Source organism: Talaromyces atroroseus, assembly GCF_001907595.1.
Source record: "Talaromyces atroroseus strain IBT 11181 chromosome Unknown scaffold_8, whole genome shotgun sequence".
Taxonomy (NCBI): domain Eukaryota; kingdom Fungi; phylum Ascomycota; class Eurotiomycetes; order Eurotiales; family Trichocomaceae; genus Talaromyces; species Talaromyces atroroseus.
In genome coordinates this window covers 101,482-127,616 of record NW_017971440.1, presented here as the reverse complement: position 1 = coordinate 127,616, position 26,135 = coordinate 101,482, and the positions used below count along the sequence as shown (strand labels likewise).

Sequence of the window (26,135 nt, the reverse complement as noted above, 5' to 3'; positions counted from 1 at the left end):
AGATCTCAGGCTAGCCAAATACAGAAATACACTGTATATAAGACTCGAATTTGCCGGTGCAGGGAAACGCAGCTGGATGCACGTCTAAAATAAAGACTCTGACGATGGATTCGAGGTGGTTCAGGTGGAAGGTAACGGCGGTATGGTATCATTGAAGCTCACTCAGCACCGCCAAGTCGACGCTGCCCACAACCGCGCTAGTCCTGCTTCGGTAAGGCTCCGTTTGAGCGTTCTTGTTTACCCTCGCCAAATAGAAATACATCATCGCTTCTTCAACACGCGCACTTCTTTCTCACGCGACTTATTCACCACCGCGACATTCTCGACCGTTAATTCTGCCACCATTGCATTGCACCCCTTGATTGAAGACGTTTGAAGCCTTTTATTTGATTCCAACGGTTTTTATCAGGCACAATGTCTGCTGCGATCTCAAGAAAGCGCAAGTCGCCCGAGCCAGAGCGCGACAGTGTCAATGAGGACCACATCACAACGCCTTCTAACAGCCCAGCTCGCAAAAAGTTGAAGATTACTCAGCATCAAAAACAGACTCTAATCGATAACCTTCAATTAGAAAGTACGTCTTTGAGCTCCATGAGAGAGGCGTCGTTTTATCCCTTGTTGTCGGTTACTAACCGTCTTGCAGTCACGGAGCGAGCCCGCGGACTACGCGCTCAATATGCGCTCCAGGCGCAGGATCTTCGATCTAGAATTGAACGACGAGTAAACCGAATTCCGGTCGCGCTGCGCAAGACCACGATGGGCGCGCTACTTGAAAAGCACAACAATGTCCCCCAGGCACAATCCCCGAAGAAGTCGGCCCTTCCAGCGAGAACTACCATAAAGACTGCAACTACAAAAATTATACCCCGAGATCCGGATTATCCAACTATCAGTGTGGCAAAGTCACCCTCTCGCCGCACCAAAGAAACCAGCAACGGTGGCAGTTACTCGGATAAAGAGAACGCACCAGTGCCTGATGCACACATCCCCCTCGAAAACCCAAAGAAACGAGGCAACCCAGCCGCATCTGGACAGCCGCGATCTGTTTCACAAGTCTTGCGAGATGCCGAGTCGAAAGTTTTGTCCCCGAAATCCTCCAATTCGCGAACCTACAAGCAGTCTCCGCTCATTACGTCGCCCACCAAGGCCTCGTACCTATCCCGACCCGCCTCACCTTTGAAACCTTCCAGTCCTCTCAAAGCAATGATTGAAGATGCTCGTGCTCGTACTACGCGCACCGAGACCAAGAAACCATCTCCACCCGCAAGTGTGCGCAGAACCAAAGCTACCGCGCAAACAAAGCGAACCGCCACCAAATCAGCCAATCCGGTTCCTGTCAAGTCCCCAGCGCGACCCGCCACGCGACAGCAAGATCGGCACATGAGCAGCAGTACTACTTCTTCGAATGCATCCTCCGGTACAACCATTGTTAAGGCAACCCGAAAAGCACAGCGAGCCACTGCCACAACGTCCAGCGCAGCAGCAAAGCGGACCACAGTAGCTCGCAGTCAAGGGCCTACAGCCGCTGCAAACGCCAAACGAGCTGCAGCTACAACAAGAAAGGTCGGCACTGATGCACCTGTCAGTACTGGTAGGGTCCTTCGCAAGCGTGTCTAACTATGATGGCATGCCATGAGTACTATGATGTGTTCCAAATCGGGGTTATTGGTTTCCCTTCAACAAAAAAGCGGCATACACTTATAGATCCGGGGAGCGGGAGTAGTAGGGTTGGTTTTGTTATCTTCTGTTTAAAGCTTCATATTCTGTCTAATTTTGGCCTATGGCCATGGCGTTTGGTTATTGAGGGAGTGTGTTAATGGTTTAACTATTTCTATAGATGGGCTAACTGCTGCAACTTATCCTACAACTTGTTTTATTCGCATTCTCCTACCAGATATGTGTCTGTACAGCGAGGAAATATATTCCATTTTCTCAGAGAAGACCACGAAGACCTGTGAAATTGACTCTGAAAGTGACAGCTACTGCCTCGGTGAAACCACAGCACCCTTCATTCGACGCAGCATTGTAAATCAGCAGGACCATTGTGCCAGCCTACAAACCAACACTCGGATCTATCGATGGAAGGTTCCCATGTTGATGACACCCTGCCTAGATGCAGGTTGATGAGTATGTCGTAGCTGGTACTCAATATCAAAATCATAGCGAGGGTCGTCCCACTCATGGTACCCATCACACAGCATGGTATCGTCCATGTTTGCTTCATTTTCACCCTCAGTGGCGAGAGATTGAAAGAAGCAAGTGACCGAGAGCCAGACAATGTTCTCTCTGAAGAGGATACATCGCTGAACCCCAGTTCCTACCAACCTTGCCGCCGGCTGGTATTTATCCTTTTTTTAAACATATTCCTACTCTTCAATATTTGCTAATCTTGTTGCTGGGAAATGAAGAACAAAACAGAGACTATTCTCCGAGATTGGGGGCGAACTCGAGAAATGGGCTTCGGCTCATAACTCTTGGTTTACGTATATCAACGAGACTCAGGATGTCACTTGGGAGTTTGACCGGTATAGGTAGTATTTCACAAAGAGTCCTTATGCGGCGAGAACGTTACCTGATGATTGGGACTTCGAACCACTGAGGAAATAGATGGTCTGCCGGCTTATTGGGATCATTTTGATCAACATGCAACTACATAGCGGATGATATGGAGAAATAGGTCGTCTCAAGTTAAATATAATGTTTGGACAAAGTAGCCAATTCGAGTGCGAGGTTAAAGACATTATATTCGGAATATGAATTTTGCATAACATAAAACCATGAGAGAAGATTCAGGTAGTTTACGACTTCCGCATTTGGACATTATATGTCTGGGCGTTATCGGCTGCTGTACACCGAGGATGGGACATCTTGCGAAGTTCAGCGAGATGTACTCTCACATCAAATCGTGGTTGTCTCAATTATCGCTTCTTCCTCACTCGTCTAGAGGGCTAGCACTAGTCATGACTATACCTGCTATCAACCAGCTGAGGAGACAAGTACGCCATCGGACATCAAAAGGACTTAATTAATGGTATCAAAACTCAAAGTGCCGCAAAGTATTGCCTATCCGGTTACTCAAGAGTGGAATATAGAGGCTATTTAAGAGAGATCCAAGGAGGAAGGACAGGAGATTGAGACGGGCCCTTTGAATTGTGCAGTTATCCGTACCCAACAGTATCTGGCAATTGAATGGAAGAGAGAATTCACAGATCCTTGCTTTAAATAAGTAACTTGGATTTGTAAAAGTGGGAGAAAAGAAAAGAAAAGAAAAATAGTGTATAAACGATGATAAGCCAATCACTACGGTAGGTACTGAATCGGTCCGACCGATACCGAGTCTGCCGAGATCCACCATCATTATATAGATACAGAAAACCACTAAGCATAGAGAGAAGGGCAAGTAGTTCAAATCTAATACGGGAAAACGACGGAACATGACTACAGGAACCCTACTAGCAGCATCTGCTGCCGAAAACGATTACTTTATGCTGCAAGTCGTACAAGCTATCGACGCGAAAGCCAAAGAACTCTGGGAAATCAACCAGAAAGTACGTGACTATGTTGCCTGATAAAAGTTGGCGTTGCATAGAGAACCAAATATATTGATAGGCGGTAAATTGCATAGATTCACAGCAATCCGGAGCTCGGTTTCCAAGAATACAAGGCACATGATAACATCACAGCATTGCTTGAATCTCTCGGCTTCCAGGTAACGCGACACGCCTATGGCTTATCAACAGCGTTTGTCAGCGAGTATGGGCAAGGTGGACGAGTGGTTGCTTTCAACGCCGAATACGATGCTCTCCCAGGCATCGGGCATGCCTGCGGGCACAACTTGATCGCCATGATGTCCATCGCAGCTTTCCTCGGTGTGGCCGAGGTACTCAAGCAACAGCGCGAAAAGGGCCAGCCTGTGCCTGGCCGTGTGCGACTGATTGGAACACCAGCCGAGGAAGGATTCGGCGGCAAAATCCCCATTGTCAAGGCCGGCGCATACACAGATGTCGATGCCTGCTTAATGACACATCCCGGCCCATTCACCGAATGTCCCGGTTTCACGGGGGATGCATACATGCCAACTTTAGCAAGCCTCAAGCTTGGTGTCGAGTTTACAGGCAAAACGGCACATGCTGCTATGGCGCCGTGGGAAGGAATAAATTCGTTAGATGCCGCTGTGCTGGCATATAACGGTATTGCTGCGTTAAGACAGCAAATCCACCCTTCAAACCGGGTGCATTGCATTATTTCCAATGGAGGGGATAGACCAAATATCATTCCCGGCACTGCGGCGTTGGATTGTTATATAAGATCAGGAAGTGTGAAAATTGCGGAGCAGCTTCTAGAGCGTGTGAAGGCTTGTTTTGAAGGAGCTGCGACGCAAGCTGGATGTACCATGAAGCTGCAAATGTACGGACAGGATAACATATTCCTCCCTTTGAGTCCCGGACTATACTGATATTGTTTTTTTTTTTTTTTTGGCAGGAAAAATACCTATGCAGACCTACGACCCAATAAGACCCTCTCGACAGTTTATGCGAAAGCAATGTCAAAATTGGGTTCTGAAGTACGCTGCGACTTGACCTCCGCTGGTGTTCCTGGCTCAACTGACCAAGGTTCGTCAAATATCCTCTCTACAGAACAAATATTCAAGCTTTTCATATGACAAACGATTTTAACTTACGAAATAGGCAACGTAACCTACGCATGCCCTGGCTTTCAAGCCTACGTAGGTGTACCAGCACAACCAGGCTGTAATAATCATACAGCTGGCTTTACAGCAGTAGCAGGAACCAAAGAATCACATGAACTCTGCTTGCAAGCAGGGAAAGGAATGGCCATCACAGGCTGGAATATCCTCACGGATGATGAGGTTGCGGCGCGCATTAAGGCTGATTTTGAGGAGGATAAGACAATCAGAGAGTTGGACGTACAACCAAGCATGGATAAAAAGATCCTACTAGCAAATGCGGGTTTTTGTTAGAATTTATGTATTCTCATCTCTATTGAGGGTTGCTCCGGTTATAAGATCCGTATGATATCTAGATATTAATCGTGATGAAATCAAATGAAAGCGCTGTAGTTTTTCTCTTATGCAATCTATAAAATCAAACAAAACATAAGGGCTGGAGACACCACCTAGGTATTAGATAGTGTCATTATAGTGCAAAATAGCTTTCAGATGGCCAACTTTTTATAATTCCTTAAACCTTCCTCAAAATGCACTTCAGAAGCGTTCTGCGATTGCTGAAAATCACCCGTAACTCACTCTTTCCACTGTATTCCTTGTAACACTCTCGACTTGGCCCGCAAACTAGCCCCTTTCCAGATGAATATAAACGGTATTGCGGACATCAAAACACTCAAACCGGCGAGCAAACTGCACGCTCCCGAAATCCCCAAATGATCAAACATAGGTGTTGTTGCGAGGGGGAGAAGTGTGGCCAAGAGAGAACGAGAGCAGCTTGAGGCTGCATTTGCAGATGCCGCCAGTGTTTTATAAGAATCCGTTATATAGTTCCTGTCATATATGTGTAAGCAGGAAAGGCCGAGGCTAAAGAAGGGCTGAATGGACGTACAAGAGTGATATAAAACTGCACATAAACCCCATTCCAAACGGTATACCAGCCAGCATGGGTACTACAAAGGGCACATCTCTTCTCGAGGACCAGCCAAGCCAGAAAAGGGATATGACAAAAAGGGGCCCCCCGAGGCATGCTAGCGGTAGACGGTAGCGCTCTGCTTCATTCAGTTTCATAGTTGATGTTTCCTCACCCGTTTGACGGTGTAACCATATTTCGTTATATGCCCAGTACAATGGAAGCGTTAAGACGCATCCAGCAGCAATCGTTAGCTGAACCAAGCCGCACTGGCCTGGGGAGAGACCATATAGTTGCACGAAGATAATAGGATATGCCTGAAATGACATGTAGTAGATAGAGTAACACAGTGCTAGATAAGCCGAACAAGCGCTAACAATAGGCTCTGTCACCAAGAAGTAAAGCGGTCTCAGCAGGACTCTTATGAGTATTTCACTCCAGGTGCGCTTCGGCCTCATTGTCAATTCTAGACTTTCTGCTTCGGTATCACTGTTTGAATATGCCGAAGTGGATGATTGTATAGGTTTATTCGTCTCTGAAAGAAAGGAGAGTGGCACGAATGAAACGCCGGCAAATATCAGAGCAATCCAAAACGACCATCGCCATCCAAGCGCTGGTGAGACAAATCCGGATACTATCGGTCCAAGCCCGGGACCAAACCCGGTCACCTTTAGTTTCTCCGGTCAGTAAGAGACTTACCGACACATGATAGCGAAGAGCCTGATACGTACCGCCATGAATATCGCTATGCTCCAACCCCTAGTGCTGGGATTGTGGAAAATATCAGCTAGTATACCGGGCGCGATCGCAACAATCGAACTTCCAAAGATGCCAGAGAATAGTCGGAAGATTAGAAATGCATTCCAGCTTGGTGCCAAAGCACAGGACATTGTGAATAGCGCAAAGAGAATGAAATTCCCAATGGTGATGTATCGTCGACCAAGTTCTTCACTCAAAGGAGCCCATACAATTGGGCCTTGGTGACAAATTAGTTTATGGTCAGGGTTGGAATTTGCAGTATCGAAAGCGTACCGAAGACATAGCCTATTTTGTTTGTGCAGTCAGCACCGATTCGTCATAACTTTGAATTTTGAATATGTCTATTTACCAATCAAAAATACGGACATTGGAAGAACTTTGAGCCATTCGGATTCTATATGGAATTCCTTTGTGATATACAAAACGGCATTGCTTGTCAAAGAACTTCCCATGCTGCTGTTCAACACGGCCAGCATAACGATCAGGACTGTGAACAGCTTTTTTTTCTGATTCTTTATTAAAACCTGGAATCGTGATGTATTGCTCAGAAAACTTACTGTCGGCCAATTATTTGTATTTGTTAAATCTTTCTTTGGTAGCATCTTGCTCCGATTCATGCCCTTGCTTTCCCTCATATTTTTGAACTTCCTGGAATCCCCATTAGCGCATGAGCTTACTTCACATCTATATAATCAAGTAAATAGTCAATCCTTATGGCAACATGGAATTTCTGAGTTAGGGTTATGTATACTCGGTCGGGCCGATTGACCGAGCCGAAGAAGTGGTGAATTTTTTTGTTTTTTCTCTTTTCTTTTTTTTTTTGGTCTGGCGCATTAATAACGTGTTCTACTAATACTGAGAAATAGTTCTAGTTATTAGGTAACAGGTAGTCATATCTGGGACACAGCTATTTCAGCTAAAAATGATCCCGAGCAGTCCTGGATACTTTAATCTCAGTGTACCATTATAGATCTACACAGGGAAGATTGCAGTAAAAGGTAGATTTCAGTGAATGCTACATGTATGGCAGAGCCCAATTCTTCAAGTGGATTTGAAATTATCACTTCAGAGTGAATAGTTGCAATGCGTATTGATCTACTTGACATTCAATATAAATTATACAATCAAAACTCTAGAGATAAATCCGTCACGGCAAGACCTTTATTAGAATTAATTAACAGACCCATTAAAAGATGAGAACCAAGAGGTTTTGTGTCTCTTTCTCCTGACTAAAGCACATATCGAAAGTGCAAGTTTTGCATCTGGAGAAAACAAGTGATGTCAGTATCAGATTCTTGTAGGTAAGTAGCAGAATAATAACGGGTAGTAAAGCTCACATCTGTCAAATCGGACAGTCCCAGAGCTATTCTAGCGGTGGACTCATCTTCTAGGACACCTCGACTGTTGTTTTGTTCGGCAAGACGATCTCTCTGGATTACGAATAAAATGAGTAAATCCTTACTCTCCAAGACAGGAAGTAGAAGGGGACGTACCCTGAGATTTTCACGCAGGTTGATCACATACATCCCCGCGGCGAGGAAAATTTGTACAGCAAAGCAGACAATCCATGATTCGAAGCCGGACTGGTAGCGAGGAGCCTCACGTGTGAAGAATAATTGGGGACCAATGAGGTTACCAACGCAGTAACTAAATGTAAATAAATGGGTGAGATTACAACTCGACACAAAGAAAAAAGTTCTCGGAAACTGTAGCATATTGCTTACCTTACGAAGAACGCAGAGTTGTAAATAGTCTTCTTGGTTCGTCCAGCGACATTGGATTGAACAAGACTGATAGCGATAACGAAACTCGCACTGAAACTAACTAGCAGGTAGTAGCCACTGTGAATGTTCAGCATATCTTCCTCGGCAAAACCATCGTCTTGTCTTCTTGACTTACAGAAGTCGACCAACTCGATAAGAGTCGGGCAGAGCATAGATCAATGAGGCTCCAATAAGGGCTACCAAAAGCCCCCCAATCATTAAGAAGTGACGGATTCCTTTTACTTTCATAGCCAAGTAACTGCATTCAGTCAGTAATCTTGCGGCTTGCTGGGTTTTATGTATGTCAAAGCATACCCTGATATCCAAAGCCCCAGAATCTGCGCAGCGCCAGATGGTATTCCGAGCAAGGTAGACTCGAATTTGTTAAAGCCAAAGCTATTAACGATGAGAGGAGCGAATGCAGAGACACCACCCTAGGAAAGAAAGAATAGGGACCCAGTCAGCCAGCTATTTCCCCATTTATGTGATGAAAGGCAAACATACATTTGGAATATTGTTGGCCAGTGTAAATAGGATAATCAACCAGAATCGGGGATCAATAAAAGCTTCCTTGACTTGCTCCCACTTCCATACTTTGGTGTCAATGCCTGTCTCATTATCAGCCAGTCGAAGCACTGCGATAGCCTTCTCTTTCTCCGTCAACCACCGTGCCTTAGTTGGGTTAGAAGGAGTGAATAGAGTGAAGATTACTCCCCAGACTATTGTCACGGAACCGAAGATGATAAAGGGGAATTTCCAAGCTGGAAGAGCAGCGTCGATGTGGCCGATCCCGTAACCGATGAGGGCACCAAAAATATTGGCCATTCCATTCATTGAAAACCAGATGCACGTCCTCAAAGGTTGCTCGCTCCTATGGATATATACCAAGTGTGAGGGATAATTCGCATCAAAAGTGGTCGCTTCTGGGCACATGCTAACCTTTTATAAAACATGGTAGTCAAAAGTACGAAGCAAGGACTAACTCCAGCTTCAAGGATCCCTAGAAACAAACGAGCTGTCACAAGACCAGCAAAGTCGTTTGCAGCAGTCATGCAGAGCAGCACCACTCCCCACACCGTGATAAAGATACCACAGGTGCGTGCGATATCAAACTTCTGGAAGAGAACATTGCTGGGGAACTCGCTGGCCAGGTAGCCGAGATAGAAAATGGTTGTGAGCCAGGAATACTGGTCGCCGACCAGGTGAGCGTCTGTTTTCATACCCCAGAGTGCGGCATAAGAGACGCAAGACTTGTCCAGGAACTAGGATAGCCAGATTGTTTAGAACATGCATTCCACGTGATGCTAGACGAGACACTCACTTGAAGTATATATGTTATACTCAGCATCGGCAGCAAGAAGAGGTCTATCTTCCAGAGAACTCTTCGAGCTTCGCCACTGTTATAGTGCAGCTCGTCCACCGTTCCATGTAGGACCGTGGCGCCAACGTCAGTATCCTTGAGAACCTTCTCAGGATGAGCTGTGGTAGGAGCAGGCCCAGAGGGGACATTTTCTCTCGTATCATGCGACATATTGATCGAACTTTCTCTCAAGTCCCCAAGATGACAAGAAGGCCGAACAATTCTTGCGCACTTTGCCCTACTCGCACGGCTATGGAGAGTATGAAAAGATGGGCTGACCGGCACAGGGGAGGAGAGTCAACATTTCAATATAAATGGCGGCGCTTATCTTTGCATACGCAACTGGCGCTTGGGCAACTTCCCACGGTGAGTAAAGTTGATAACTTGATAGAAGAGACGGGAGATAACCATTCGGCATGCGGCCCGACCGAAGCCGGTGCGAGTCTTGCACGTCCGAGAAGTATACAGAAAAGAGACACCACGCAATATTTTTGGAGGGAAACCAAAGAAAAATCAAGAGAAAAGAAGATTTTCCCCACAAGCTCGACGCGCTTTCGCCAAATACCGAACGAAGTATGGCCAATCTTGACCTCCAGCCCGCAGATATCATTGCGGAAGCTACATCGGCTATAGACCTTGCCAGCGAGGAATTGCGGCGCCTAAGCCTGGAAGTAAGTATAATCATAACGATAAGAACCTCTTTTTTTCTCCCCTCTCTTTTCATTCTGTCCGAGCGTTCACTCACCCGGTATACGGCCTTGTCTATAGATCTTCAACAACCCGGAGCAGATCTTCCGTGAATACAAAGCATGCAAACTGCTGTCTGACTGGTTTGAGAATCGCGGATGGTCAGTAAAACGAGGTGTTTATGGCCTGGAGACAGCTTTCGAAGCTCGTTTCTCCGTAGGTACAGGCGGTCGAACCGTTTGCTTCAATGCCGAATACGGTACGCTCGAGTCCCGGTAGTCATATAACAACAGAAAGCAATTAATTGACAAGTTCATGCGCAAATAGATGCCCTCCCAAACCTTGGCCATGCGTGTGGACACAACCTGATTGCTACCTCATCCGTGGCGTCAGCCATCGCCGTGGAGACTGTGATCAAATCCCGAGGAGTCAATGGCACCGTCATTGTAATGGGAACTCCGGCCGAGGAATCTGGAGGCGGGAAATGGATCATGGCCAACAATGGCGCCTGGAAAGGCGTTGATGCCTGCGTGATGACACATGGGATGCCCAGTTTCAGCACCCCGCTATGCCTCACAAAAGCGTCGTGGAAGTTGCGTGCGAAATTCCATGGCCTGGCTGCTCATGCCGCGACTGCGCCATGGAAAGGACGGAACGCCTGTGATGCTATCGTGAACGCCTATACATCAATCTCCATGCTCCGGCAACACCTAGAAAAAGGACAGAGCGTACAAGGATGCATCCTCGAAGCTGGGAAGGCTTCAAACATCGTACCTGAGTATTCCGAGGGAGTATTCAGTATACGTGCACCTACAATGAAGAAGCTAGATGAACTACGATCTAGATTCGAGCCTATCTTTGGAGCTGCGGCTGACGCGACGGGATGCAGGGTTGAATTGGAATGGTTAGTGGCATTGAGTACACAAAAAGAAGTCGAACACGGACTAACTTTCCGATGTCAATAGGACTGCACTATACGAAGATGTGATTTCCAATAATGCACTAGCTGAGCAATATCGACAGTACATGTTGCGTCATTTGGGCCTGACTCCTGAACAAATGCCAACTCTGGAAGAGTCCCGGATCGCCCATGACCAGCCAGGATGCTCGTAAGACCTCCTCATCTTCCTCAAATTTAGATTGTACCTATTCCAAAACGCAAGACTGACTGACAATTTTTTTGCCCCAGGGATTTCGGTAGTTGTTCTTATATTTGCCCCGGTATTCAACCCATGTTTGAAATCAAAGCTAGCGATTTTCCACACTCCATCGGCTTCCGAGAGGCTGCATGTGGAGAGTACGCACATCAAGAAGCCCTTCGAGCGGGTAAAGCAAACGCCTTGATTTGCTTAGACGTATTGATGAACGATGAATTTGCGCGCGTTATGAAACTTGAATTCATTGAAGCCATGAAGGAGGCCGGCCGGTGGAAGGAACCTGCTGAGAGTTCGTAACTTTGTGCTTCAATGGCCTCTAATGCGGAAACGATATCCCCTGTATTCATATAAAATAGATAGACAAAAGGATAAAGAACATACACCAAAGGCAAAGATCCGTAGGTAGATGGAACCTTTAGCGCATGTATACTGTGCTGAGTCTCCCGAAACCAGGCATTAAGATATATGTATGTATAGGCCGCAGGAACAATCATCAAAACCTGGTAGAAGGACGCCACGAAAAAAAGTTATTGAAAGCATAGAACATAGACTAATAAAGTATCGCGATAAATTCTCCTCATAGCCGTCGTGGAGTAGCCAAGTCAAATGCAAACGTGTCCAGCGCTGGGAAGTCCTCGTCCCATCCCTGCTTACTCAAGTTAAATATAATGTGACATCAAGAAGCAGATATGGTACAGAGCAAGCATACCATTTCACCAAAGAAGGATGGAATATCGAACAGGGCGGGTAGAGGCATGTCCCCCGCTGGATTTTCAAACGCCTCTGGGCTCAAGACTGTTTGTGTTAAGACGGCGATCCTTTCTCCGTCTCGTCGCACCTCGTTCGCAGCGTCTATAGCACCTGCCTGCTCAAACATGTGGGCTGCTTGCTGCAAATTTGTTAGAAGCCTCTTAGAGTCAACGAACCCATGGGCTACTGGGAGGGCTTTAAGAATGAAGCTTATTGCATAGTAAGTAGGTGAGCCGTTGTAGTCCTAAGATAAAAAGAAGCTATACTTCAGCATGTAGATTCAACCAACTTTTTTGTTGATCAATCGATCAGAACTCACCATTGTGTAGCGAAATGCCTCCCGAAATACCTCAGACTCGAATTGAGTCTGAATAATCAAGCCAGCACTATCTAAAGCTCGCTGTATAAAACTTATTCGGGTGGAATCGGAAATGAGTTCTTCAGCCGATTCAACACCGTGCATTGCTACGCCATTGATGTAACTTGCAGGCGAGGAAAAGAAAAAGGAAAGTTAGCACAGCGAATATCAAGACGGAGTTGGAATACCCGTACAGTTTCATGAAAGCGAATGGCACCATGAAGCGATTTCGATCCTGCTTCTCCGGGAAGGACTGATACAGTGGGTTCGTGCTGTTGTTGACTTTGTGAAACCACCGATCTATCTCTTCATCCTGAGAAATGAGATATTCTGCTATCTCTTGAGAAAAAGGCTTTATTTGCAACTGGGATCTTTGTAAATGGCCCTTGACGTTACCTAGACACACGTCAGATAAAATCAGTCTATGATGTCAAAATATTATGAACGAACCAGCTATCGTGAAACCGTCAATATAAGCACAAATTCTGTCGTCCACTAGGTGACGATAGGGTGATGTGAGTAGGTTCTTGGCGCACGATAAATAGCTTTTCATCTTGTTGATGACGTATGGACGACTGATGTTGATTCTGTTCTATCCTTTAGACCAAAATCAAGATGACAGGGCAATATGAAGTCAGCTCACTGCAGATCTATACAGCACAAAGTAAACCACGCCCTCGCACGAATAACGAGGTTCTCTGTGAGTTCGGCATCGCCTTCGCCTAATTTTAATGCGGCTTCATGTAGCCTCATCTCCACAGCTACCGAAGCAGCGTAACCCAGTAGACGCATACGACCAGTCCAAACTGCGAAGAGTAGGATACCGTAAAAGCTTAAAAGATCAGGGGTCGGCCCCTGAAATGTGGCCGCAACCAATCTGTCAACCACTGTAACAAGTTCGAGATATCGCCCAGGTGAGACTGCTCTTGAAGCAATGGCGCAGATAACAGTAGATATCAGGGGATGCTGCCTTATCACGACAGCCGGTGAGAATAATTGGTCATCCACGACGGAGACCGTTGTGCGACAATTAGCTATGAAAAAGGCATATAATTCATCCCATTCAGTTTGCGACACAATATCCGAGGATTGGTTGATATCTTGCATAGGAAGGTCTATATGTATAGATTCGCCCTGCCCTGGACGCGTATGTGAGCTGCGTCTGCTTCGTGGGCTTTCTCTGCTATATGACGCCTGCGCGATGGTTTTTCGCAACTCTTGAATCTCCCCTCGAAGCTGGCTCTCGACAAAATCCAAACGTTGCTCAAGCAGGGATATTTTGGCCCTACACCTCGTTAAGATATCGCGATCTTAAAGTGGAATGATACTGGAAGCTTACTCTGAATCAGACTGCGATGTAGGCTTCGACTGTACAGCTTTTGGAGGCACAAAGACACATTCGGCCCTGCTTGTACGGCATCTCTGACAGGGAATCTGCCCAGGTCCACCACATTTGAGCTTCTGCTTCCTACATCGAAGGCAGGCCACAACTGATCTACAACCTTGATTTAGTGCAAATTCGCGTGACATCTGTGAGTAAATCATAAAATACCTGTTGGCTTCATTTGTTTGATCCATAGATATAAGATGAAGAGAGGAATAGTATGCCAAATAGAAAATATCAATGGAATTTCTGGGGATCACAGAGTCTCGAGATGAAGCCTCGCACTTCACCGCCTGGCAGAATGCATTCCGGTGCCCCAGTGAGTTATTTGATAGAGAAGAAATCAGAGGCTCAAGGAAAAAATTATACCAATGCAATGGATTATTATACCCTGCGCGCTTTTCTTTCTCCTAGACTTTTTGACGCCCAAGAGAGGCTCTCAAGACCTTCATCCTATACTAAGTATTGAAAGATCAACTCCAAACGTTGAATAAACTGTTTGTAAACGAAACATGCACCATGCCATGTGTCAACCAAATTTAAGAAAAGGTCAAGTACTTCGCTCGATGAAGTGATAAAAATGAAGTGAACCTTGGTGGAGAATCTTGTGTCGCGAATGTTAAGCGAAGTGCTTAATTAAGGAAAAACGAAGATAAAAAGGGCGAGTTCGTGCGGGAATTGATGGGAATCGTAATAAAGCAAGAAAAAAATAATAGAAAAAGCACTGGACTTTGTAATGCACAGTAGGATTATGATCCTCATTAACAATGTGGTAGCAGAAAAGACCCAGCTACATACCCATTTCAAGACGTGATGGTATAAGAAAAAGAAAAAGGCTAAAAGAAATGAAATTGTAATAAACATCGCCGTCAAATTGGCGAGTCAGAAAGCGAAACGGTGGTAAAATAAAATAGAAAAGAAGAATATCTCGCGCCTAACATGCTGGCTCACCAAATGCAATGGCTTTCATCACTAACTAGTATTAACTTAACGCCCTCTTTCCTAGCACGCACCTAGCTAGTGTCGGCAGTATGCTCACCCGTGTCATAAAATATTGCACCTGTGCAAAAGAAACTCAGAAAAGAAATATGACGATGTCAAGTATTGCAAGCACATCGTAACCTGATCAGCCAGCCACTCCCATGGGCCCTGTACCAGGACTAGGACGATATGGAAGCTGTTCTGAATCGGACGGAGTAGGCCTCTGACTGCCTGCGCTGGCACTGCGGGCGCGGTATTGTTCTGGTGGTGGCCCGAAATCGTTCCCTCCTTGGTAGTTGGTGGGCATTGCTGCATAGGCCGGTCCTCCTGGTGCCTGAACATGTCGGACTGAACTCTGCATCTGCCATGCTGCCGCCTGTGAAGGATCATTTTCAATTCGAGCAGAGATAGGCGTGTTGCTGCCACGAGTAGATCCCGAGCCACCTTGCTCTATATTCGGCGTCACTCGCTGAGCAACGACACCCTTGCCAAAGTCTCCGTATCTCTTAAGAATCTCTTTGGTGGTAATATCGGCGCTATCCTTGAAAAAGCTTGTATCATTTAGAATGGATTGAAGATCATCGGGAACCTGTCACACGTTAGCCTCGTTCGGCTTGTCACGATAATGATCCGTCTTTCTTACCTCGCACATAACATCGTTGTAGGCAATTAGAGAGGTCACGGCTTCAATAGCCAAGAAGCTCTCATCCATGCTAGCCGTCTTAGTATTAGAATAAAGTATATTTGGGGTCATCACAGTGGCGAGATTATGAATGTCCATCTTGCTGCCAGACTCCTCATCCACGTGTGAAAATGAAGCTGCCCAACTGAGGAAAGCAAATAGGACTTCCATAGTATCCCGATGAGCCTTTGGTAACAAACAGCAGGTTAGATGCAAGACACGTTTCTGCTTTTCGGGGTCCGAGATTTCTGTCGCCGTGTGTGAGTTAAGAATATCTGAAGAGGATTAGAACTTAAACAAGCAAAAAAGAAACTCACTCTGTGAAATGATAAAGAGACGCTGAAGTTTGAAAGTCAAGAGAGGATCTGGCATCTCTCGCAGGAATTTCTTCACTAGTGCGGCAACCTGAACAGGGCTTTCTCTATTCAAATCAACTTGTTCGTACTTGTTATCAATCAAGTCTGCAAGTTCTTTCAATCGACGAATGTTGCCGTTTTTCCGGAATACTCCCTCAACAGACATGTCCATCTGACGCATTGCGGATACCGCATCATCAATAAGGGCGGGGATACGTAAAGCACCAGGTCCAACTCCATGAGTAGACTCGGCACCCTCTTTTTCAACAAGGTAATCAAGGCTAACACCAAATACGCCCTTCTTCTTTCCGACTTTCTTTCCTTCCTTGTTGAATGCGCGTCCAAAGATGTTCCAGATTGTAGGTTTGCGTGACTCAATCAAAGAAAGCAACTCTTCCAGATTGAAGTGTCCTTCCAGGAGTGGCTCCATGGAAAGCACAGCAACATGTCTAACAATGAAGTACTCGAGAGCTGACAACTCTGAGAAATACTTCTTCGCCTTCAATCCGGTGACATCGACTTGGAGTTGGTCCGGCCCACCAGACACTTCGCGTCGATGACCTGGGCTATACTTGGTTTGATAGTCATCGGAGTTGATGAGATTAGTTCCAGCGTACTTGGATGCGTTTGGTCGTTGCTCCTTCGCTTGTTCAGCGGCGACAATTCGAGGTATATCATCCAAAGTGAGAGCATCCTGGTGGCCAAAATGTAACTCATTTACCGGTTCGCCATTGACGTCTTTCTCCTCAATAATCTGAAAGCCCGGATTCCTGGGGTCGATTCCTTCGCCTCCGGATGAACCCGGGCGTACACTCCTTCCTTCAGGGCCGTCAATGATTCTCGACGCTCGAGCCTTTTTATAAGTTGTAGACAAAGTCCTTTCGTTGCGAATAGACCGGAGTCTTCGCATTTCCCCGACAGTCTGTTCAAGTGATGATTCTTCATTCTTGGACGACCCGGTAAAAGATTGGGAGCGAGTATTTGTTGCCCGGGGACCAGCTCCCGCTGTCAACCCCCCCCCGGCAGTTTCCACGCGATGGCCTTCATTTGCATCGTAATCGTTCAGGTTAGGGTCGTCTATCCGTACAAATGTGAGTTTGTTGTTCTTTAAGGAGGTAGAGCAAACTTACCTGTGCTATGTGGAATCGTGCCGCTTGATCGTAATACTGAGAGCAGCCTTGCAAGGGCCACTTGCAACAAAAACACATACTGGACTAATTTAGTGACATGTTCAAAGCCATCTTGTGCATCAGGTACTCGGCCTTTGTGCAAAGCACAATTACGGCAAAACGGTCGCTGTTCTTTCTCACTCCAGACGCCATCTGGAAGGTCCACGGTGAGATCCTTCTGGCAAGAACTGCAAACAAGGTGAGGGGGCTTGATATGCCATCTTTTGTCGTTCAGTATGATACATGCATCATCAATCGGATCTTTGCATGCTGCGCAGCAATCGGAGAACTGGTCCGCCAAAGCAGCAACTCCAGCCATGAGATCCGGCGGTCCTTCTTCGGATGCTTTGAGATCCTGAAGTCTATTCTCAAGATGGTCTAAGAATTTGAAGAGAGCTTCGGATGTATTTCTTTCGCGCTCAAGCTTCAGAGCCCCCTGTAGACCGATCCGAATTAGAAGTTTGAGGTAATGTGCAAGGCCCGTAACTAGCGATAAGAGCTCCTGTGTGACGCCAAGCTTCCTCACCCCAGTCTCTTGTGTCTTAGACAGAAGCGAAAAGAAGGCTACAATTTTTTTACATAAGAGTTTTGCTTCACGCGCGTAGGATAGATCTATGGTCGAAGTTAGTAATGACAAACTTATTACTCGCGAATTGGGACACATACCTTTCATTTCCTGTTCTTTCAACTTCAAAGCCAGCATATCAATGGCCGCGAAAAGAATCTCCACGTGAGAGATGAAACTCTTTGCGACTAAAACGCCGTCCACATAGGCACCATTGCTGACATGCAAAAGCATTTCGGATATGCAAGCAGCTGAAGACTCTTCGAAGGTCGACAGAATACTCCAAATCTTGTAGACTTTCTCCTCCATAAGATCTTCTTCTTGCCGCACCTTTTCACGATCTGAATCTGTTGCTTCGCCGTCCAGTTCGGGCCTATCGAGCAGTTGGCCAGCCGGGGCAAGTCGGACATTCCAGAATTTATGGATCATGTAGCACTCCGGGTGCCAATGCTGGTTCTGACCATTGCGGAAGATTTCAACAAACTGCTTGAGAATGGCAGTATGGCAACCATTACACCTTTGAGCAAACTGTGTGGAATAATGGTAGTGGCAATACACATTGCCCTCGTGCTCATAATAAGAGTCTTGGGCCCCGAACACGGTCGGACAGACGGAGCAAGTAAAATGTTCGATGTGGTATTTACGATCGAGAGCAGTAATGTATGAGCCCCGTAGAGCACCACCGCAATCATGGCAAAGGAGGTTCAATCTCCGAAAATAATCTGTCTCGCATAATGGGTATTGTCCGTTGCCGTCCTCCGCATCAACTGGGAAAAATTTAGAAGCGACAATCTCCCCGCAATCCTATAGTAGCATAATTAGGTAACACCACCTAAAAAACGGGGATATTCAACAACATACATTGCACTTGAAGCATTCCAAATGGAAGGTTCCACCAAGAGCGCGCACAAATTGTCCCGTTAAAGGATCGCCACACTTGTTGCAAGTGTGTGTAGTTCTATTCTTTGTACGAGACCGTTCTCGCGGAGCCGGAATGTCGCGTTTATCAATTGTTTCCTGGTCAAGAGGTTCGGCGGGGTTGACATCCTGACGTCTTCCAACACGGTTGTCCGGCTGATACACGGGAGCTGGAGCCGCGACGGCTAATGGAGTGCTGCCTGGAGGAGCTCTTTCAAATGGAAGATGTCCATCGATCGGAGATATAGGGGATGGGTTCTGGGAATTCGTTCCAGCACCACTCCCCCAGGGGCGGGGACTTCCAGAACCGCCATTCCCCGGCATGAGGATGTCGGGCAAGGTTCGATCTGGCGCCATGGTGATCGTCCGATGGGCCTTTGCCTAGCCTGTGAGTCTTATTCAATACTTACTCGACGTTGTTTCGGCTGTCTGTGTGTTCTAGCGCTCGCGGGCAACCGATTTCGTAACCCAGACCGCCGAACAAGGGGTCGCGGAAACGGGAACCTAAGGCAGCAACAGGTTCGAGGGACCTCTTTCAAGCCATAAACGGTGTGACGGGGTCCTCAGTAATATGTTTTCCCTTCTTTCTCTACCTTAGGGTAATCGAGTCTTTTTTTGTCTTGGTTGATATTTGCTGACGGTCAGGCCATGCATGCACACAGACGAGTGAAAGAACCGCGGGTGATCGGCGCCAAGGGGAGTGGCACAACACAGGAGAAGCAGGGAGGCCGAGTGGGCTGGAGGCTGTCAGATATGAGACTCGAAAACAATTCCAGCAAGACAACAGCAGTTCTCTGGTCAGTACTTACGGTCGTCAGAGTGATGCGGGGAGAGCGGAGGGGGCCAGACTCAGGCACGGTGGGAATTGAAGGTGAGACACAACAATAGCGGCGGAGCACCTTCTACCATTCAACGGGACCTAAGTCATTCCCAGCGCTCGTTCTGGCGCACAGCAGCAGACAGGGCGTCGAGGAGCGGATGCGAATATGCAGCCAAAGCAAATGCGCCGGGGGGGGTTGATCGGAGGAAGCGCAGGGAGACGATTAGCACGAGAGGTGAGATGTGTTGTTGTGACCATAAATAATAATCGGAATAGCAAGCAAGCACCTTCCCCCCTATCAACTAATCAACTCCCGGCCGTCACGTGAACGCCCACCGCCTATGCTTCCCCACCAACTTTTACTGCTATTATTATTATTATTTCTTGCCTCGCTCAACCACGACTGTTGCTACGCCACTTGGCGGCCAGGTTTTCCTCGCTATTTACTCCATATTCGACACATACATATATGTCGAGAGATTTCAGCCGCTACGTACTAGTCCACGGTCCTACGCAGACCCAACGAGGCTATGCTCTGAGATAGTCAACCCCCCAAGCTCGGCTAGTGCGGAGCTGTGCGAGCTCACGCCGTTACACGTCATTACGTTTTTGTTTTACAGCGTCGTGCTTAAGTGGAATAGTCGAGTCAAGGACTCGATGCTGATCTGGCACTACGAGGAGGGGGCCCTATGGTCTCAGTATGAGGTGCAATGTTGACCGTCAAATATATATATCTTTGGCCCCGAAGATCTCAGCCCTGTCTACTTTTGAGCTTTATATATGATCGTGCTACATATGGGCGTCGTTTGTAGAACTCTCGAAGCTATACAATAATGCAATCAACCGTTGGACGCAGTATCATTTTCTATAATATATACACCTAGGTTATATAACTCCACCGCTGTCATCCCAGCAGAATGGAACAAGCAATATAAAAAAAATGTAAACATAAAGGGCACAACAACTGATTTTTTTTCCTTCAGAAAATCTTACATACCGCAGGAATAGGAACATTCTCTTACAAATTGTCATGTTCAAAGTAATATTCCAAACAGTATCGTGACGTTTTTTGGAAGTCAATGGGAGGTACCTGAAACAGGCACCAGTGGTGCCTGGGGCAGGCAGCCTTTCTTTCTCTGATCATGATGCGCAATCGCTCTTCCCCTCTCACAACGCTCAACAGTTTCCAAGTCAAAGCTCAGCCTTGTGGCGTTGGAAAAGCCCGCCAACCTCGTCGGCCTTCTTTCTGTTGATTACACCTCGAAATTAAGTTTATGTACTCCGATTGCAAAATGTCAGACCAGGCTATTATTCGCATTGCGCGCGTACGTTTCCTCAGAATGGCTGGAGATATTCAACATCCAGGTCAGATGGCTGACTGGTAAGCACATTCTCTGGGGTGTGATTACAGGAAATCCGTCAAATTCAACAAGGCCATGATTTGTGTGAGTTGTAGGAGCTCTTCTACTGTCGAACCAAGCTGGCTGACTGAATATCCAAAAGCCCTGGCTGTTGCTTGCGACGAATCAGATATTCGCAAGATCAAAGCTTTGATCGTAGGCCCCCCAAACACTCCGTACGAATTTGGTTTTTTCGAGGTTAGTATAAGTCCTTCTCAGTTGCAGCACTTGCTTATAATAACGTATAAAAACCTGACCGTCTGCCTAATACAGTTCACCATAAAATTCCCTGAAGGTGAGGAGTGGGTTTGCCATTCGCTATGGCCTTGTACTTACTTCCTTGGAGACTATCCAGCCAGTCCGCCAAAGGTGACGGCGCGGACGACGAATTCGGGTCGCTGTCGGTTCAACCCCAATATCTATGCGGGAGGGAAAGTTTGCTTGTGAGTTTGTTGCACGTTGAAGCTTGACTGGGATACACGCACTGACTTTTGTGGTTCTAGATCAATACTTGGGTGTGCATTCTAATCCAGACATAAGCATCGGTGAAGGATATTAATTGACTTACAGAACATGGCCTGGTCAGAAGGGCGAGGAGTGGTCGTCAGCCCAGGGTTTGGAATCCGTCCTCATTTCCATCCAAAGTTTGATGTCCACGAATCCTTATGAGAATGAACCGGGCTACGAAAACCGTGACAGTGCGTTGGACCGCAAAGCCATGGCCAATTACATTGACAAGGTATTAGGAACTTATTTCAAAATAAAAATTAGGTTCTGACCGGAGTATTAGATAAAGCATGAAACGCTTCGGATTGCTGTAATCCAGCCGCTTGAGGACGCCTTGGGGATAAAGACACGGAACGCAAGGGCCCCATCCCCAACGGATGACGGAAAGGAGGCAGATGACAGCGAATGTCCTGAGGAGAAAGTGCGGGAGACTATGGAATCTTTCGACGATCTCCGCAAGCGACGGTTTCTTTGGTATTATGAGTCTTACATACATACGATCGAGGTCGAGTCTAAGAAGGTCAAGGTGAATGAACAGTTCAAGAACATGAGCTTCGAAGGCCCCTCCAACGAAATGGCGGGTTCTTTTAAATATCCACAGCTGAAAGAACGCCTTGGGGTGATCAAAGACGAAATCATAAACGAAACAAAACGCTGGGCTATTGAGGGACTTGCGGCTCAACAACAAGAGGTCCGTATTGCAGATAACTTACATCTGCAGTACAAACAGATAGTGGAAGACTTCAAAGAACGCAAAGACTTTACAGTGGATCTGAGCCTGGTCGATGAGAGTCCGTTCGTTTGGCTCATGACATACTTTGGCCGTCCCATGACGAATCTTGGTGGCGGGGTGTTCAAGATCAAGATCCATCTGAGTACCAAATTCCCAGACGAGCAGCCGCGAGTGTTTGTCGAAACTCCCATCTTTCATCACCGTGTCTCAAAGGATGGAGTACTCTGCTACTTCACAGATCGACCTGGAGAATTGCGATACCATATAGATGCTATAGTGCAGACGCTGGAGGAAGAATCTCCTCCGTTCGACCCACGGACAACCGTGAATCTGGAGGCCTCGACGCTGTTCTGGGGCACGCCAGAAGATAGAAAGAAGTACAACCGAGCACTTCGGCGCTCGGTTGAGAATAGCACCGAGTCGCAGGAGATGTGATTGTTTTTTTTTATCCCCTGAGTGTCGAGTCATTCAATACGTCTATCTGACTTGGCGGCCAAAGATCATTTCAGCAAGGAAAGGCGTAGGGCTTAACTTTTATGAGTAATAAACGAAGCAACGAAATAAATGAAAAGAACATCATACAAGTTTTCAAAAATACCCTTGAAACAATCAATTCTGGTGATAGTTGAACACTAGTGCTTGATCTGATAATACATCAATATTTCAACCACCATTAGAAAGCTTGAGATGATTTTTGTTTCCTCCCACGAATGTAATACCATTCTAAATTTCCGATCCAGTAAATCAGCATACCCCCTTAGTTCTAATTTTGACCCTTCCAAACTCCACGCCAAAGCCAGCTAAAATTCAGAAACGCGAAGACATGATGCTGAGAATGATGGGAGTAATTCTGGCAAAGCACTGCGTCCATCCATTTTGTGAGAAATTTCCCATGTGTAGACATTATTCAGTGCCAGGCGGCCATACATCAGTAGATTCAGGCTTCCAATGAGCCCACATATAATCCGTGATCACATCGTCCTTATATTCACGCTTCAGCCAGGCATTCCAGTTCCATATAATCCACTCCTTGAAATTCTTCATACGAAAGTGCGGCGTCTCATTTTTAAAATTCCATCGGATAAGAGGGCTAATATATGTCCCCGGTAGCATCTCCTGCTCCTCTTCTGGTTCACCTTCGGGGTCAAAGGAACGACCAAGGAGAGAGTACCCAAAATCAAATAATCACAATGCTGGGTCGAGGCGAAGACACATTTTGCACGATCACGTTTCGCGGGTGTATATCATGATTTCGGACATCACATTTATAGATTTGTGTTTCGACATCCAGTATTCCCTTCATAATTGCCTGACGCTGCGAAAGTGACAAATCACAGGGGGCCAGCTTATTCATCGGAATTCCATCAATCTTCTGGATGAGGATAAGTCTTACGAATCGCGATTCTTTTCCCACTGGTATTTCCAATGAATACGACCCGTAATACTCAGGAACTCCGGTGATCTGTTAACCAGATAGACGGGGATATAGGCCACTGCTTTCCCTTCGCCAGGCGGATGCAGAAGGCATCTAGTAAGAGCATCAACTTGTTCCCTTTCACGGCGTGCCTTGTGCAGTAGGTTCACTCGGCTCCATGAAGGTGGAGGAGGTGGCGGATAGTGCCTAGCAACATTGAAAGCGTTTTCTGGAACGTAAGGAAAGGGCGGTGGTGTAATCTAATGACCATGGTTCATCGGAGTATAGCATTGCGATTTTCTGGCTCTTATGGCTGGGGGCGTTATTCAAAAGAAGGGAGTTTGGAATGGGTTGGAATGTAGTTATACATAGCATGTCCAACTTTAGCGTGTTTTTTAGCAATTCATGTATGTATATGGACTCTGATTGACCCTTGCGATTGTCGACAGTCTCAAGATAGGTATAGTAGTTACTAGTAAGTAGAAAATGATAGGCTAAAACGTTCTATTACCATAAGGGGTCCCTTTTTGGGCTCGATGGTTGAAATTCCGCTGTGTTATCTCATTAGTTTCATCCGAGAAGCAGAAGCTTGTCTAAAAGCACGCCAGACACGCCCCGGAACCCGAATGCAGTGTTAGCATCATGCGATGAACGAAAGTGGTTTTCTGAACACCGGGGGGGGACGCCTTTGCTGCGACGATCCCCTATCTGGTGAATCCGGTCAACATAGCAATATCGCGGCACATTCCAACAGAGTCCCTCACCATGACACGCAAGCACACCACGGAAACTTCGCGCACCGACATTCGTTGGACGCTCCATGAGATAAGCTACTAAGTATGCAGAGGAGCTGGAGTTGGCGGATGTTGCGATATTTGATCGGAGCAACATGTTAATATAATCGTTATACCTAAACTTCGAACAGATTTTGACATGGTATCTCGTTCGTCACAGCAAAGATTCGAAAAGGTGAGCAGTTGCTAGTTAAAGCATATGCATCCTGGGGCGTAAGGAAAAGGCATTCTTGAAATCTTATGAGCAGCGTTGTGATCCTGACTATGGCCCATCAGAGTATAGCAATAGTTAAATAACTAACTAGTTATAGTTAACATTCATGGGGCGTAGTTACGTATTACATAAGCCGGAAACGGGCCCACTCTTTCTGCCCCAGGCGCCCCTTAACTTTTTTGAGAAGTGACGTTGCGGATAAAGTCAAGCTTGTAAATAACCACCGATAACCAACTCCCATCCTTCGACAATGGCTTCCCAACGGCCCACCATTGAGCTAGGCACAGTCCTCATCGTCGGCGGCTGCGGGTTCCTCGGCTGGAACATCGTCAACCAGCTGCTCGACTTCCCCTCCGAAACCGACGCCTCAGTCGCGCTTCCTCGAATCGAAAACGACGCTCGCTTCGAATACCCGCCGCTGAAGGGACGATACCCCAAATACGAAAACACCCAAGTCCATGTTGTAGACTTGCGCATAACGAACAACCGCCTGCCAGGCGCAGAGTATCACCAGGGCGATCTTACCTCGGTAACGTCTATGTTGGAGGTGTTTCGCAAAGTCCAGCCAGATGTTGTGATCCATACTGCTGCCCCCGTGCCATTGGGCTCGACCGATGAAATGCTGCGGAAAGTGAATGTTGATGGGACGAGGACCCTAGTCGAGGTTGCCAGCGGCGTACATGGCGACTGGGGCAAGAAGTGCGAAGCGTTTGTGTACACAAGTTCATCGTCAGTAGTGCATGATACGCGGAGTGACTTGATCAATGTCAATGAGGACTGGCCATATGTGCGCGGAAAACTGCAGGGCGAATACTATTCCGAGACAAAGGTATGGCCCCTGTAACCTCACCGGAGAACAAATTTCTTTTTTTTCTTTTGGTTCCATTGCACACACGAGTCAAAGAAAAAAAAAAGAGGCTAATTAAATTCCAGGGCCTCGCCGAAGAACTCGTCCTCAAAGCCAACAAAACCAACCCTTCCGGCATGCTCACCTGCGCCGTGCGCCCAGCAGGTATCATGGGCGAAAAGGACACATTACTATCCTACAAAATGCTGGAACAAGGCTACCTCGGCTCCAACCTCTCGCTGCGCTTCCAACTCGGCGAAAACAACAACCTCTTCGACTTCACCTACGTCGGCAACGTCGCGCACGGCCATTTACTGGCCGCGCGCGGCCTCCTCGCCAGCGCAGCACGCTACCAAATAGGCAAAGACGCACCGCTCGACTACGAGCGCATCGACGGCGAAGCATTCAACCTCACCAACGACGCGCCCATGTATTTCTGGGACTTTGTGCACGCGCTCTGGGCCCTCCTCGACCGTCCCGTGGACCCGTCCGAAGTCTGGCCTTTACCCGAGGGCCTCCTACAGATCATCGGCGGTATTGCCGAGGGCGTATTTGCCTTGCTCGGCCGCACGCCGCGTCTGAACCGCAAGGTCGTGCGGTACTCGTGCATGACGCGCTTCTTTTCCTGCCGCAAGGCAAAGGAGAGATTGGGCTATGAGGCTGTTGTCGGTATGCCAGAGGCAATTGCGCGAACAGTGAGTTACTGGGTTGCTAATTATCATCCTGCGTCGGGGAAGAAGACGCAGTAAAGAGGGTACGATTGCGTTACCTTTTTTCTTCTTCTTTTCTTCTCTTTTTTTTTTTTTTTTTCCCTCTCTCTCTTTTTCTTTGCTTCTATCTTGTCGTTAGTCTGTACAGAATGGATATTGGGTCTGATTCCGCGTAACAAACATGTATATATATACACCACATAGCTAGAT

General features: G+C 46.9%; 8 protein-coding genes across 8 annotated transcripts; 5 read left to right on the top strand and 3 right to left on the bottom strand.

Annotated features, from left to right (window-relative positions):
- Positions 1-414: 414 nt before the first annotated feature.
- UA08_06008 (hypothetical protein) lies at positions 415-1,617 on the top strand (the record flags this gene model as incomplete). The annotated part of the gene is made up of 2 exons (XM_020268644.1): positions 415-574; positions 644-1,617. The coding sequence occupies 2 exons, from the start codon at positions 415-417 to the stop codon at positions 1,615-1,617; spliced, it is 1,134 nt and encodes a 377-aa protein (XP_020118470.1).
- A 1,817-nt stretch (positions 1,618-3,434) lies between these two features.
- Positions 3,435-4,981, top strand: UA08_06007 (hypothetical protein; the record flags this gene model as incomplete). The annotated part of the gene is made up of 4 exons (XM_020268633.1): positions 3,435-3,548; positions 3,626-4,407; positions 4,483-4,613; positions 4,689-4,981. 4 exons carry the CDS (start codon positions 3,435-3,437, stop codon positions 4,979-4,981), a joined length of 1,320 nt encoding a protein of 439 aa, XP_020118469.1.
- Positions 4,982-7,585: 2,604 nt separating this feature from the next.
- Positions 7,586-9,650, bottom strand: UA08_06006 (hypothetical protein; the record flags this gene model as incomplete). The annotated part of the gene is made up of 9 exons (XM_020268622.1): positions 7,586-7,618; positions 7,694-7,786; positions 7,850-8,003; positions 8,081-8,197; positions 8,256-8,378; positions 8,435-8,553; positions 8,624-8,990; positions 9,059-9,381; positions 9,441-9,650. 9 exons carry the CDS (start codon positions 9,648-9,650, stop codon positions 7,586-7,588), a joined length of 1,539 nt encoding a protein of 512 aa, XP_020118806.1.
- Positions 9,651-10,054: 404 nt separating this feature from the next.
- Positions 10,055-11,620, top strand: UA08_06005 (hypothetical protein; the record flags this gene model as incomplete). The annotated part of the gene is made up of 5 exons (XM_020268611.1): positions 10,055-10,150; positions 10,248-10,425; positions 10,494-11,070; positions 11,132-11,275; positions 11,356-11,620. The coding sequence occupies 5 exons, from the start codon at positions 10,055-10,057 to the stop codon at positions 11,618-11,620; spliced, it is 1,260 nt and encodes a 419-aa protein (XP_020118807.1).
- A 280-nt stretch (positions 11,621-11,900) lies between these two features.
- On the bottom strand, positions 11,901-12,395 carry UA08_06004 (hypothetical protein; the record flags this gene model as incomplete). Its single annotated transcript, XM_020268600.1, has 3 exons — positions 11,901-11,969; positions 12,033-12,317; positions 12,393-12,395. 3 exons carry the CDS (start codon positions 12,393-12,395, stop codon positions 11,901-11,903), a joined length of 357 nt encoding a protein of 118 aa, XP_020118697.1.
- A 2,546-nt stretch (positions 12,396-14,941) lies between these two features.
- UA08_06003 (hypothetical protein) lies at positions 14,942-18,843 on the bottom strand (the record flags this gene model as incomplete). Its single annotated transcript, XM_020268589.1, has 6 exons — positions 14,942-15,385; positions 15,440-15,753; positions 15,796-16,911; positions 16,965-17,615; positions 17,670-18,372; positions 18,430-18,843. The coding sequence occupies 6 exons, from the start codon at positions 18,841-18,843 to the stop codon at positions 14,942-14,944; spliced, it is 3,642 nt and encodes a 1,213-aa protein (XP_020118516.1).
- Positions 18,844-20,598: 1,755 nt separating this feature from the next.
- UA08_06002 (hypothetical protein) lies at positions 20,599-22,381 on the top strand (the record flags this gene model as incomplete). Its single annotated transcript, XM_020268577.1, has 6 exons — positions 20,599-20,631; positions 20,718-20,751; positions 20,810-20,904; positions 20,980-21,149; positions 21,277-21,445; positions 21,497-22,381. The coding sequence occupies 6 exons, from the start codon at positions 20,599-20,601 to the stop codon at positions 22,379-22,381; spliced, it is 1,386 nt and encodes a 461-aa protein (XP_020118520.1).
- Positions 22,382-24,618: 2,237 nt separating this feature from the next.
- UA08_06001 (hypothetical protein) lies at positions 24,619-25,964 on the top strand (the record flags this gene model as incomplete). The annotated part of the gene is made up of 2 exons (XM_020268566.1): positions 24,619-25,197; positions 25,302-25,964. The coding sequence occupies 2 exons, from the start codon at positions 24,619-24,621 to the stop codon at positions 25,962-25,964; spliced, it is 1,242 nt and encodes a 413-aa protein (XP_020118530.1).
- Positions 25,965-26,135: the final 171 nt, after the last annotated feature.